The following is a 14877-nucleotide window of genomic DNA, read 5'->3' on the forward strand; positions in this document are numbered from 1 at the left end:
AGTTCAGGTAAGTATCATGTTGAAGCTGACGATGACTCTGCTAATAACTAGATCTTTTAGATGTGCAGTTCATGTCTAACATGCAGGACGGTGCACGTTTTGGATCCCTTTTCTCCCAGTGTTTACAAGCTTATAATAGTCTACCTGAAATAATTACAGTAAGGATGATTTTATGGTTAAGTTGTTGGAACAGAGCTCAAGCTACTCAGGTCTGACTGATGGTTTTGCAAGTCTTCCTGTGTGACATTTAAAATAGGATTTGCCTGCTTAAACATAGGTTCCCAGACCACCTCAGCTGAATAGTGTTAGAAGTATGTGGCCTCTAGATGCTACTCTGTGAGAGCAGAGGTTTCGCTTATGTTCTATATCATATCTGCCAGATGTTTTAAACTCATCAAGGGCCTTAACATGGCTCTAGGTGCCTACATTTGGGCAACTGAGTCTTGTCTTCAGCATCCCTGTCTCTCATTTTTTCACATGTTGAATGGGGACAATAGTACTTTTCTGTCTATTAAAATGATTGCGTAAAATATGCTGTTGGGGGCAGGGACTGTCTTTTCAGTGCATTTATTCAGCATCTACAACAGTGAAGTTCATGGATAAGTACCTTTCACAGATATTTTTACTGATTCTGCAAAATAAGTATCAGCATTTCTGAAAGATGCACAGAATTATAAAATGCATCTGTTATTTTATTTCTTCTGTAGAATACACCCTCAGGTAAACTGGTTTTCCAGCAAATGAGCAGACTTCTACATGGGGAGAAAAAAAAATAAAAGCTTTAACATTAAAACTAGAAAATAATTAAGTACCTTATGTTGGATGAGGAGTGAGTAGCATGTTGATTTGTAGTTATGTTTCCCCACTCACTGAGTCTTCCATTTTGTGACTGTTTTTTTCAGCCTCCAAGGAAGGTTGGACTGATTTGGAATTTAAAACAGTGTCAAAGCAAGACTTTGTGCCTGTCTATACAGGAAGGCCAGTTCTTGTTGACCAAACCCTCCATGTTAAATGGCCAACCTTTCCGTGGTAACTACTCTCTTGTAGTTAAATCCTGTGGACTGGCCTTGCAGTGTGGAAGGCTGCTTCCAATGTGTAGAAAGAATTCACACTTCTACAATGTCCTAATAATGTAAAGTAATAAGCATCCAGGCATTAACTTTATGCTTGGAAATACTAAATTTGAGTGATGTCGCTTATTCAATTGACAAGTTACATGTGTTAGAAACTATGGGGTAAAGAGAATATAAACTTAGAATGCCACCCTACAGTTAGAAAATAAATAGAAGCATTAAAAATGCAGATTAGTGCGCATTAATTTATTTTCTCTTGGTCTGTGAAGGAATAGGAACTTCATTCACCTCTCAAAGGAAGGGGTGTTGAACAACCATAAAAGCAAGTGTAACGTTCATCTTCTCAAAATAGTTGGTCACTATGAGTTTTGCAGTAGTCTTAAAGAGATTATTTTCATTAGATTCCTGAAAAGGTCCATAAATGAATCCATGTAAAAGTATCAGTATTTTAACTACTGCAGCATAATTACTTAATACCACTCTGGGTGGGTGTGGCAGAGGACATTACTTCAGAAGCCCTTAAACAGTTGCAAAAACATTTTAAACAAATCCTCATTAAATCAATCAGTGTTGTTGAGGCTCTGTATGTCTTAAGTGAATTAAGTTTATTTTGTTGTTAGTTTAAACATTTATCTTACTGTATATATTTATCTTATTGGATAAATACTTAATCTCTGATTTAAAGTTCTCCTGTCTCATGATTGTGGTCCAATCAGCCTAGTGTTTTTTCTCCAGTATTAGTTGTGTCGCACAAGGATGTCAAATGGTTTGAAGTAACGGGTTCTAATACAAGTTGCAAACAGGCAGAGCTGTCTTCCCAGCCCACATGATTTAGTGGTGTGTTGATACCTGAGGCTAAATGGATTGTATCTTATGCTGAAAAGTTTCAGGTGACATCCTGAGCCACATAAAGCCAACAGCAAAATCTGCATTGATTTCTATTACCCTGGGATTAACTGAATGCATTTAAAAAAAAACACCCAAACTTTATCTTAGTCCCTCTGGGCATTCCAGTCCTCTTTGTTAAGTATTTCATCTTTCGAGCATCTATTATAACATCCAGCAGGAAGAGAATGAAGTTCTTGTCTTCCAGTGGCAAGGAGTTCCGTGCATTAGTTCTGATTTCATTACGAAAAATATTTTTATACCCTTTTAAACAGCTTTCTTCTAGGTTTCATTGATTTTCCTGTTGTTTTGGAGAAATAAAAGGGTGAAAGCATCCTTTTCCTTTTATCCGTATCCTCTCCATTATCTTGTACAGCTGCTGTCTTCCTTGTTTATTCTATAGAGTTAACAATTTCAATTTCTTCAATCTGTGTATGGATGTTTTCATTCCTCTTACTTCTTTCAGAATATCTTCTCTTTTGTCTGTGTTGAAAGTGTCATGATGAAAACAAAAATGCTATTCAACGTGGGGCTATTTTCCTGACATAACACAGGTTTATTTTCCATGCCATTGGTTGTGCTCAGTGTTGGACTTTATGTGCTGTCCATGATAAAAAGCATATATATTGGAAGAATGTCAGGGGTAAAGTCTTGCTTAAATATGTGCACTAAATGAGAAGACATCAGAAATTTTGGGTCTGGTCTTTGTCTCCAGCCCAGAGAGCCGCAAAACTGAGCTTGACCCCTTCTGTTGCCAGTTTTACAGTAGTCTAGAACTGCTAGGTAAAGCAAGTATAAAATAATGTGAAAGTGATCTCCATATATTTTTTAATTATTTTTCTTTACTAAAAATACTTATCCTATGATTATCTGAAAGGTTTGTGATCAATTGATAGAAAGGACTGCTTTGATGTCATAAAACCAAAACCGTAAAAAATATTATATAGGTATTTCATAATATCATCTAATATCTTTCTAACCCAGAATGTGAAGTAATCCAAAGACATTTCTTTTTGATGAATAACGGAAGTTCAAAGGCTTTTTCTTAATTTATAAGATACATTACACAGAAATCTTCCTTGTGCTGCTTCAGTTATCTTTTATCTTGATTATGGCTGACGTTTTTAGGGTACAAGGCACTGTAGTTAGCAGGATAATTTTAAGTTCTCTATGAGGTGCTGCAGTTTGGCTCTGAATTACATGGGAGACAGTTTGAAGCCAAAGCACTATTTTTCCATTGCAGCTACTGGATACCTCATGCAGCCTGATAAGTGCAATGGAGCTTTGAAAGACAAAACACTGAAGACAGAAAACATTGCAATGCTTTACAAAGCAAAAGGCAGGAACAGGTTGTCAGGCCACCTGCTTTATTTTTTTTTTTTTTCTGTAAACTCATTTAAAATTTAATACAGTACAAAGTATTGCAAAACCTTCATTTGCTGGGAGAATCTGGGCAAGGGAAGGGTTGCATCACTTGAATAACTCCCCTCGGTGGTGTGCCTGTCACAGAAGAGCCCCCACACAAGCAACCCCAGCAACTTTATCTCTTAGACACAGAGATTTGGATTCATTTGGCCCCAGAGTCTTCCTGATTTTTATGTACATTTAAGCTTGAACAGCCCTCCCATATGCAGACTAGCTGACACATAAAATTCTTTACTTGGCATTCCTCCTCTGGCTTCTTTGATTACTAAAACTCAAGATAGGAAAGAAAATGTAGTATCTTCTGCAACATGTTTTTTACTTTCAAAAAACATTAATTGGATGCATCTTTTCTTAATTTAAAAGGAATAAAAACACGCTATGATTTCAGTCATACTTTTTACCTTTAGGCAAACTCGCTATAACTGCTGCCAAAATTAAATTAGGATCTATACTTTCTTCTGGAATCTTTCCAGCTCATCTTTAGGTGAAACACATACCGTAATAGGATGTGAAATAGAAGCTGAAAGCAAATATTTTTCCCAGTTCTGTCTTTTCATGAGTATAATGTGAGAAATTGCATTCTAGTGTCATAGTAAAGATACCTAACATTCCAGTATCTTCAAGTGTATAAAAACCCATCTGTAGATGTCTACTAAATTATATTAACAGCTTGTCTTTCAGTCTAAGTGGCTTCTTGATATGCTGTTCAGTACATCTTTGCAGTCTGAACAGAGTTTAAAATTATTTTAAAGATGGGGATGGGGGGCAGAATGAAGCCCCTGTAATCCAAGGGGAAAGGTCAGCGACCTGCTGCACCACTTAGACACACACAGGTCTATGGGGCAGGGTGAGATCCACACGAGGGTACTGAAGGAGCTGGTGGAAGTGCTCACCAAGCTGCTTTCCATCATTTATCGGCAGTTCTGGCAAAACAGGGATGTCCCATCTGACTGGAGGTCGGCAAACGTGATGCCCAGGGCTGGAAGAAGGATCCAGGGAACTACAGGCCTATCAGCCAGACCTCGGTGCCGAGGAAGGTTATGGAGCAGGTCATCCTGAGTGCCCTCACAGGCACGTGCAGGACAACCAGGGGATCAGGCCCAGCCAGCGGGGGTTAATGAAAGGCTGATCCTCCCTGACTAACCTGATCCCCTTCTATGACAAGGAGATCCACCTAATGGCTGAGGGAAAGGCTGTGGATGGTGTCTACCTAGACTTCAGTGAAGCCCTTGACACCGTCTCCCACACCATTCTCCCAGAGAAACTGGTGCTCATGGCTTGGACGGGTGTGCTGTACGCTGGGTAACAAACTGGCTGCACGGCCGGCCCCAAAGAGCGGTGGTGACTGGAGTGCCACCCAGCCGGCACCAGTCACGAGTGGTGTTCCCCAGTGCTCCGTGCTGGGGCCAGTCCTGTTTAATCTCTTTATCGATGACCTGGACAGGGGGATCGAGGGCACCCTCGGTCAGTTTGCAGATGGCACCGCGCTGGGTGGGAGCACTGCCCTGCCGGGGGGCAGGGGGCTCTGCAGGGTCTGGGCAGGCCGGGCCGAGGGGCCGAGCGAGCTGTGTGAGGGTCACCCCGGCCCCGTGCCGGGCCCTGCCCGGGGGTCACACACAGCATCCCCCTGTGCTCGGCCTGGTCAGGCCACCCCTCGAACCCTGTGTTCAGGGTTGGGCCCCTCGCTACAGGAGGGACACTGAGGGGCTGGAGCGTGTCCAGAGCCGGGCAGGGGCTGGGGAAGGGGCTGGGGCACAAGGCTGGTGGGGGGCGGCTGGGGGAACTGGGGGGGTTAGCCTGGAGAAAGCGGCTGAGGAGACCTTATTGCTCCCTACAACTACCTGAAAGGAGGGTGTAGGCAGGTGGGGTCGGTCTCTTCTCCCAAGTAACAAGTGACAGGACAAGAGGAAATGGCCTCAAGATGTGCCAGGGGAGGCTTAGATTGGATATTAGGAAAAAATTCTTCACCAAAAGGGTTGCCAAGCACTGGAACAGGCTGCCCAGAGACATGGTTGAGTCACCATCCCTGGAGGTATTTAAAAGGACTATGGATGTGGTACTTAAGGACAGGGTTTATTGGTGAACTTGGCAGTGCCGGGTTAACAGTTGGACTTGATGATCTGAAAGGTCTTTTCCAACCTCAACAGTTCAATGATTTTACTTAGAACAGGATGTGGTTCACTGTGGGATGAGGAGGGGACAGGATCTGTGACATCAGTGACAGCAAAGCACAGAACAAAGCATTTCACCACATGATAAAGATTGATGCCATGGAACAATTTTTTTTTAAATGGCTGGCTAAAGCTTTGCTTACTGATCAGCACTTAAACACCTAAATAAACAGCCTGATTCCCAAAAGCATTCTCGTAGCAGTAGCACTAATGTCTCACGTGGAATTAGCTTTAAATAAACCAGGAGCCTTATGTCAGGCTCCTTTCCTGAGAGTGGTGAATTGAAATACGTATGATTGAAAGAATTTTCCATTTATAAATTCTTCTCCGGGATTGAATTTCTTTCCCACCGACAGCACCAGCTGTGTGAGCAGGTGTTTGCAGAGGCAGGCTTAGGTACCCGATGGTGATCCTTGGTGTGGACCTGCCCTTGTCCTCCCAAGGAGCTGCGAGGTCCCATGACATTTTCATCATGTAAACTTTCAGCAACCTGAATCCACTAGATTTTTGCAACAGGAGGGGAGAGGTTTCCAAAGACAGGCTGGAGGTTATGGCAGCTGCATCCATGCTGGTAGGGAGGTGAGACCCCATGGGTGCCTTTGTCCCACCACCCTCGTTTCTGTAGGAAGGTGACCTGGGGACCAGGGCAGGGCTAGAGGTCTAGCACACCCCTCTGGTCCTTGGCACATGTGCACCTCCTCCCCGGCCAAAACACCGACCTGCTGTGCGTTCTTGGCGAGCATGCTGCAGTCACAGAGACTGCCCCCTTTTCAGTAGTACAAGTTGTTTTGTTGAATCTGCATTAAAAACTGGATTCACATTTATTTAATGGGTTGCCAGCTGTGTTTTAAGGAAGCAGCAGCAGCTGGAAACAAGCAAGAAGCCATTTCCAGTAGCCAGTTCAGTCACCACATAGCATCAACAGCAGCTCTGCAAACTGCTACTGTGTCCTGGGCCACTTTTTCAAAATCCTGAGCAATGTCATTCTTCATTTCATGCCCTCTAACTGCACTGTTCAATTTCTGAAATGAAGACAGGAGCAAGAAAAATAAAGCTTGTATCAAAGGACCAAGGCTTCAGTTTGTTGTAAATTAGCATCTTTCTATTAGCTGATGACATTGGAAGCAAGCTGTGGAAATCCTTTTTTGACAAAAGATGTTATAAAAATGTGATATGTGATTTTGTACTGCCAATTACTGTAAAAGCAAAATGCAACATTTTATAATGGAGCCACTGCTTAATGCTGTTCTCTTTTTCTTTTTCCCTTCAAATCAGATATTTATCTTTGAGAATAACATCTATTACTGTGCCCATGTGGGGAAACAAGCCATCCGAGTGGTCTCCACAGGAAAGGAAGGTGTTATTTTCAATGGGCTCAGCGACTGGCTGTATGAAGGTAGGACACGGCATTTAAGGTAGCAGTTAGTTATGACTTTAAGTTACACCCCAGATTTATAGAACTGTCTGGAATTAGACATTCAGCATTGCATTTCTGGGGACTGGTGGACCACGGAACTGAAAATCTGCTGTACTAACAGTTGTCTAAAGTGCTGGACTGGAAATAATGTGAAATGATGTAAGAATTCTGTTTTCAGGCTGTTTTTCTTTCCCTTAGTCCAAAGGTAATAAATCACCAGTCTTTAATGAACAGAACTGCTTCATTATTTAATGGCACCTCCAATCACTCATGGATGTGTCAGTTTTCAAATCACAGAAAAGGACAGAAATGGGGAGGGAAAGGGGTTTTATTTTAAAGGAAGAAGCAAGGAAACAATTTTACTTGATGAGTTGTTTGCCACACCACTAGGTGGGCCCTGGGATCTGCCCAGATCTTGCTACTTAAAAAATTTCTAAAAGCAGACAGGTCCTCACAGTAGATGGGTTCTTTCCCTTGAAAATGGGCCTGATGTGTCATCACTGGAGCACTTCTTTACTTGGGTCCTTTCTGCTGGCAAATGGCCATTTAGGTGTCCATGAGTAGCTGCTTGCAAAATAATCTCACCTGCTCACTAGCTTAGTAAAGGATCCCAGCTATTCCCCAGTTCTTTTGGGGGATGCTACAGGCTAATACTTCACCAGAATAAAAGTTAAAGTATATATATTAGCTTATGTGTATAACATGCACACAACATGCATCCCTCTCTCTGTTGCTGGCTAATGCTGCCAGCAGTTCCTTTTTGCAAGGATCCTTGTTTTGGGACCTGGCAGTGTCTCCTTACTATGACACAGTTTCCCTCTAAAGTCACACTTTCTGCTGCAGGTCCCAGCACATTTCCAAGCTTGTCCTACCTCTACAGAAAGACCTGTCTACGAACATTATCCACACACATCTATTAACTGTGCCCTATTGGCTGCTCCCAGTTTGCTTGAGGCTTAATGGAATAGAACAGGTTGCAAAATGCCATTCACCATGAATTGGTGTAAAAATATGAATCATTTCTTAAATTACTCTGTCTCACAGCTCAGCTGGGGCTGTTGGACTTAAAAATGAGGGAATTATAATAAATTATTTGGTTTGCCACTCCCAGAGAAGCTGGTCCCATAAATCAGTGTACAAACCCGTCAAACACATCAGTGGAAAAATCTGATAGCAGTTTAGATTACTTTTAATGTTTAATTGTGTGTTTACATTGTACCACAGAATATTTGCAACTGAGTGTCCTCCTTGTGGTCCACTTTGTAACTAGAGGAGTGGCTAAGAAATTACAAAATGTTAATTTTCTATAAGTTTTCTTTATTTCTTAATTTGTTGCTGAAGCTGTAGGCAGGCCTGTTTGTAGGTCAAATGCGCATATTAGTACTCGTATTTTGCTGATAAACATCATCCAGTACAAAAGGTCCTCTTGTAGAGTCTTGCACACAGCACCATGCTGAGAGGAGTTTGTCAAGCCAGTGAACTCCAAGCACGCCGGCAAGCCTGTGGTGACACTTGTTTTGCTGACAAGTATTTTTATTCAATTACGGGATTGCTCAGGCAATTTCCTGGCTGACATTGACTTTCAGGTTTGTCCTTTATAATGAACTTTCTTGTTACCTTTATGTTAATGTACTGGGATAAGAAATGAATGTATGATCAAATACAGGCTGGTTATACCGGGCCAGATTCTGTAACCTCTTGGAGCAGCGTGTACGGAGTAGGACCACTGAACCTGCTGTTCACTGGGAGTACATTTTGTAGCAATTAAGAAATGACATCCCTTTGGAAATGTCACTTTGTGTCCAAATACGGTTTATATTGAAATAAAAACTTCTCTTACTTCACAAGCAAGGTGTAAAAGGACCCACGGGAAAACCTGAGATACAACCATTGCAAAGTGATGAGGTGCAGGATCCAAAATCAGATCCAGAGCTGGACTGTGTGAGCTGAGCTCCTCCTCTTGCACTACATCACTAATGCAGTGCTCATGGAGGTAAACCTGGGACCGGAGTCAGGACGGAGGATTCATGGCAGATGCTTGAACAAGCTGTAGGGCCACGGGATCAGGTGGATCTGCAGTGTTCAGACGTCAGCTCTGCGTGCATGGATGGATGGAGTGGGATCCCAGAAGAAATTGGGTATTGCATGGTGGTAAATGGGTAAGGAGCACTGGGAGATGGATGAAAACTCCCGCCAGAGTCCATGGGAATTCAGGCACTGTTGCCTGAGGCTGAAGTTTTACCCTAGCCAACACACTGTTTCCAGTGCCTTTATTTTTCAAAAATCTCTGCTTTTTTTGGATGCCTCCTCTTCGGTAGGATAGAGTGAAACATTTAAATCCAAACTTACCTGACTGGAATTGCTTGAAATCTGGGCAAAGATTGAAATTTAACAGCTATGGGCTATTTTTCCCCTTCCCCTGTTCCCACTGACATTTGTAGATGTGTCTTCCCCACCTCCCTAACGAAGCTGGGTGGGATGCTCAGACCTATGTTTGTTTGCGCTGCCGCCATCTCAGCGAGCTACCAGGATGTATGCTGAGCATATGTAGAAATCTCGTTCCATCTGTGCAGCCGTCTCCAGCAGACAGTCTGCAAAGGAGCTGTGAGAAATGCTGAAACAGGATCACAGAGAGTTCAGTGCACTTCTCTTCCCTCGCGTGCTCTTTTTGTTGCTGAAGTTCACCACCTCCGGCAGTGGCAGCCGAGCCTTCCCCCACAGCACCCGCTGGGTTACTGTGACAGCTCACGACCTGCTTCACACTTTCCATAAACACAGTGCAAAAAAAAAAAAAAATCCCCCCAAACCTCGGTGTTTTCTATTGGAGGAAGTAAATTTTTGAGATCTTTTATTGCAATCAGCAAGGTCACATCAACAAAAATCCCACCCACCCTGCCCCTTTCCAAGAGCGGTTTGCCCAGCATGCGATGCGGATGGCAGTCCCAGCAGCACCACTGTTTGGGGTAACTCTTGATGCTTCATATGAATAGTAGACCCAGAGGGAACACTTTTCTTCATAACATGATTGCTTTTGTCATGACATAATAGATGCACCGTACTATTAATCACAAGTTTTCACTAAGTCCGGAAGCAGAGCAGATCTAGAGTAGATTTGACAGGCTTTTTGCCCTGGAAAAATGCAGAAGTTCATTTCAATTCAAGTTAAGCTCTGCTTTTGTAAATCTGCCAAAGGGGAAAAAATTTCCACAAGGTATTTATGCTGCTCTGTAAACTTTTGATAATATAGTGAAAAACATTTCAAATCAATCAGAGCTTAATCTACTTAGTGCATTTAGCTGGAAGGTTGTAGATTGATACATAGATTACTGTAACATGAAAGCATAGATTAAACATGGGTTTTATTACTAAAATAAGCATTGACAATGTTTTCATAGTCTGACAACATTTTCAGAGCTGTGTCTGATAGATGCTTATACTAAAATGGAGTGATATCCTATAAAAAAGAGTTTAAAGTTCTGCAGCTGAAACCAGCTAAACATTTAAATGCATAGCAGCAGCAGAGTGTTTTATATTTCAGTTTGCTGTATGATGGTTTGAGAATATGTTTTAGCAACAATGAGTCTTAAAGAGAATTTTAAAGTGAGTGGTAGTATAGCGCAAAGTACTTTCAGTGCGATAGGATAAGAGTATTTATATGGGTTTTATACATATAGTACTTTAATAAAAATAATGTACATTTAAAAAATTAAAGTGCAGGTAAAATTAATTTCATTTAAACACTTTGTTAGAGCACTTTTCAGCAGAAATGAATTCTGTCATGGTGCAATTAAACTATCTTCCTTGCTACCAAGCACTGGGAGAGACAGTTCAGGTGTTGTGAGAGAGTGGCAGCAAGGCGCTGTGCCAGAGGTCACCTGTGTGATCCTGCTAAGTGACAAAGAGAAGGTTGTGGCATCCCTTTGTTGCAGTTTGGAAGCTCATCGAGTTTGGAAGTGTGTGATGCTGAATTCTGGAGAATGGGGCAGGAGGTCCTCTCTCCATGCTGGCACACTGCTGCCAGACCAGGGACACCCCAGCAGGGTAATTCAGGGTCCCTCCCCATGGCTCATGTCCCCATGAGCAGGACAGGGATGTTTTCAGTGCTGCACTGCTATTAAGTCCTGGTGCAACTGTTCAGCAAGTCTGTGTTCACAGATAGAGGTCAGACAGGGTGGTGGATGCTCCTGTCACTGGTGGGAGGGGAAGGAAGGATTTTTCACCTATATATGGGCCTGTCCCATCCCTACAGTGTAGAACCGAGGGTTTTCCTTGTGTTTTGCTGCATGTGTCATGATGTGTCCTCAGCATGTGTCCTCAGATGTAAGACTAGTCCCTTAGAAGCTATTTTGCAACTTGGTCTACAGGACACATTTTTGGGTTTTAGGGGCTTTGGTTGCAAAAGGAAGAACTGCATGTGAGTTACTCCATCATCTCATGTCGCTGTCAGAGTGATAAGGGATCGTCCTGTAAGTCTCTAAAGATCATCTCAAAGTGAGCATCCCCATCCCAGACACAGTCCTGACACCGTGGCTGTGATGTCTCATCTGGACGTCTCCCCATCCCCATGTCAGAGCCAAGCAGCCAGGCACCAGCTCCAGCTCACACGGCATACATTTAAAACCCTAACACAAGATGAGCTATACGTATCCATCATTTAAAACTGATACTCTCCTCTGTTGAGCTTAATGCACAGCAGTGTTGCAATGCTTTATTTTTGGCTATGGAGCAAGAGGGGGAGTGAAAAAAGACTTTTTCAGCGATGATTCGTATGCCTTATTAATCTTCATTCTGCCAGCATCTTACATTATCACCCACAGATCCTCTTATGTGACTTCGCAGTGACACCTGGTGGGAGAGGCCAGGATGTCATCATCATTAAGACAATGAAACTGCAGAATTTTTTTGCTGCAAGATCTAGTAAAGGCTCCCAATTTCCCCTCACATACATTTCCCTGAAACATTCTGAGCTTATGGGAACTTTACATCCAAAGCTACTGGCTGATTCATGCTAATAGTGGTTCTGTTTCTTTTCTATACTTTATAAAGAGAGGAAAGAGAACACAGTAATAAAGAAAAATCTTTTCTGTAATTTAATCTGCATCTCACAAAACTCAGAGGGTATATTTAGAACGTGTGGCTGGTCTCAGAAGTGCAGTGCCTGGCAGCAGCTGCCAAATCAAAAAGCAGTTATTTTGAGCAGTATCTTTTATGCTTATAGTATTTCAAGCAAATGAAGTAGATATATTTCTTGAGTTTAGAAGTATTAATCCTGGGACTCTGGAAGTGGTCTTAATACTGGGAAAATGCTAGACAAGTCTGCTGAAATAGTGCCTTACCTAATTTGTCTGTGTGCTATTTTTTTCACGAAAATGCTGAACTTCTGCTGGGAAACAGGAACTTTGCTGGTCAAATTATACCTGAATTTGAAAACAGACATTGATAATCAGGCTGAAAGCATGCAACTCCTAAAATTCCTGTTCTGTGTCACCAGAGAAGGAGAGCAGATATCCTAATATTTCACACTGTAAGGCTAACCTTTCCTAGTAATTAGTAGCTCCAAGACCTGGTGGGTGAGGATGAGATGAATAATTAGACTGAGTCATCACTGAATTCCTTAAGATACTCCAGATAAATAAAATCTGTTGCCAAGAGAATGCTAAAGCCAGGGCTCCAGATAGTAAAAGGGGCCAGCCCTTAAGGGACTACAAATAATTCCTTTTTGACAAGGTATGTAAAGAATCACTGGGACAGTGAAAACAGATTTTAATTTGTTTTTAAGATCTTCCACATTTTCAGTCACATAGAAAATATTTCATGGACATGGATAAATTTGCAGTTCTGCACATCTGCTGTGGGGTAGGGAGATACTTGGAACGGGGAAATGCCATCAGGGAGTGCCACAATCGCACCCCAAGTCTAAAAATTACCAGTTTGTCCTCAAGTATGTGTTGATGTTATTCACGGCTTTTGAGGAAACTGTGTGGAACTTGTTCCCTTGTTTCTGTGCTTGTTCAGGTGAGTTAGCAAAGCCAGTGTGATGCTTCAGTGACATTGTCAGCATACTAAAATAGAAAATTTTCCTCTTTTTTGCATATTGGACATCATTCAGTGTTGCCCATTCAGTACATGCAGCTGTTGTGCAGCACTTGGGGCTGTACAATTTCCAGTTGACCATTATTTTGCTGCCTATTGAACACGTAGGTGACTATTTTTTGGTACTTTTATTTGCATGCTCATTTATACCAAATGCACATAAAATCTGGCCATTTCAGTCACAGTCAAAATAAGAATGAAGAGAAGCTCTTGGCCTCAGCCATGTGTTTGAAGCAGACGTTTCCACTGTATATAATGCTGTTGCAAGGAAGATTAATCACATGCAACATTATTTTGCCTTATTCATGTTCAAGCAGAGGAAAAGAGAGCCTTACATTTCACCAGATCATATTATGAAAGGTTTGGTAGAAGTTCCCTCACCTTCCTGCTTTGGTGGAGGTTTCCCTGTCATAGGGAAGTCCCATTATAGACTGCGTCACCAGGAACAGGCTCCTGGCCCTTCTCAGTTGGCTAAGGTCAGGGAAAATTGAACCATTTACAATGCACATTGCGGATGCCTGCCTAGAAACCAGCAAGCTCCTGAAAACTTTAAAATGTGCTGTTACCTGGGCTGGCTTCAAAATCCAGCACTGCACCACGATAAACCTTGCCAACTCTAGCCCAGTCTTTAACCTTCCCTTTCTGTAGAAGGTTGTTTGGAAGGGGGCTGCCAGCCAAACTCGACACCTGTCATCCTCTAATTTTTGGATCGCCATCATTCAGGCTTCAGGATGGCTTTTGGAAGGAAAATAAAATATTATTTACTGTGGCCAGTGATCTCCTTGGGATGGTGGAAGAAAGCCAGTTGTCCATCCTGATGTTACTGGTCAGCCAGCAGCTGCCAGTACTCTTAAGGCAAGAGATGTCCAGTGAGTGAAGTTGTTTGTATTTGTCCTGAAGCTGTGATAGTTATCTGAAAATAGATATTGTATCACTGAATCAATTATTTTTTAAAAAAAGGTATATTAAAAGTTGTATAACAGAGCTCTTATGATTTTCTGCTTGTACATGAGTTCTGTGTCTCTGTACCAAATTCATTACAGTAGCCTTGGGTTAAATACTCTATTGGAGATCTGTGTCCCCATTTTCTGATTATGCTGGTATTTTTAATAACTAATTAGTATATTAGTACTCTAGATATTGCAGAATAGGTTTTGACTTGTGTTGTGCTAATCTGAGGTCTGGAATATCTCCATGGAAGCTAATAGTGGTGCTCTGGGTCTGCACCAGGGTGCTGATAGTGAGGTTCTTGCTGTAACATTCATACTGTATGTCCATTATCAGGGTTGCAAAGGAAATACCTTAAACTGACATTATTCCCAGAAAAAAAGTGTGAACGTTAGAGAGCATTTGCAAATTCACTCAAATTTGAGATCTATGTTTTTCCTGCATAAAATCCTATCTGTGGTTTGGTATGGTAAAACACAGAAAATACATTTAGGTGATCAGGTTTACTGCGGATAAAACAAAAATGCATGATTTCTGTGTCAGTAGAATTCAACCTGGGGACTAGGACATGCATAAGAGTCTTCCAGGCTATAGAATGTTGTAGAAGATTAAAAGAATTGGGTTAATTTGTATAAAAAATATGTACATTAATACTGGGGAAAAATACACCTGCTAGGGCATGTTGCCCAGGGATACTGTAGGGAACTCTGTCCTGGGGGATTTTTAAAAGTGAATTAGATTTTTGTCGTAGGTTGTTGAGATAAACATCAATCCTATTTCAGTGCAAGGGGGGGACTAGAAGATTTCTTTGGGTTTCTTCTAGACCTACAATTATAGATTTTATGTATAGTTTTGATGACTTTCT

The 14877-nt window shown here is 41.9% G+C and overlaps 1 protein-coding gene across 4 annotated transcripts in view; it reads left to right on the forward strand.

Moving 5' to 3' along the window:
• DPP6 (dipeptidyl peptidase like 6) overlaps positions 1-14877 on the forward strand; it is a 571473-nt gene that overhangs the window by 475758 nt on the left and 80838 nt on the right. For all 4 annotated transcript variants that reach the window (XM_080383697.1, XM_080383699.1, XM_080383696.1 and 1 more), the window contains exon 8: positions 6830-6950. In XM_080383697.1, coding sequence (XP_080239823.1) covers positions 6830-6950 — 121 coding nt within the window. The remainder of the gene's footprint in view (positions 1-6829; positions 6951-14877) is intronic.

The sequence above is a fragment of the Falco punctatus genome, assembly GCF_963210335.1.
Source record: "Falco punctatus genome assembly, chromosome: 4".
Lineage (NCBI taxonomy): Eukaryota > Metazoa > Chordata > Aves > Falconiformes > Falconidae > Falco > Falco punctatus.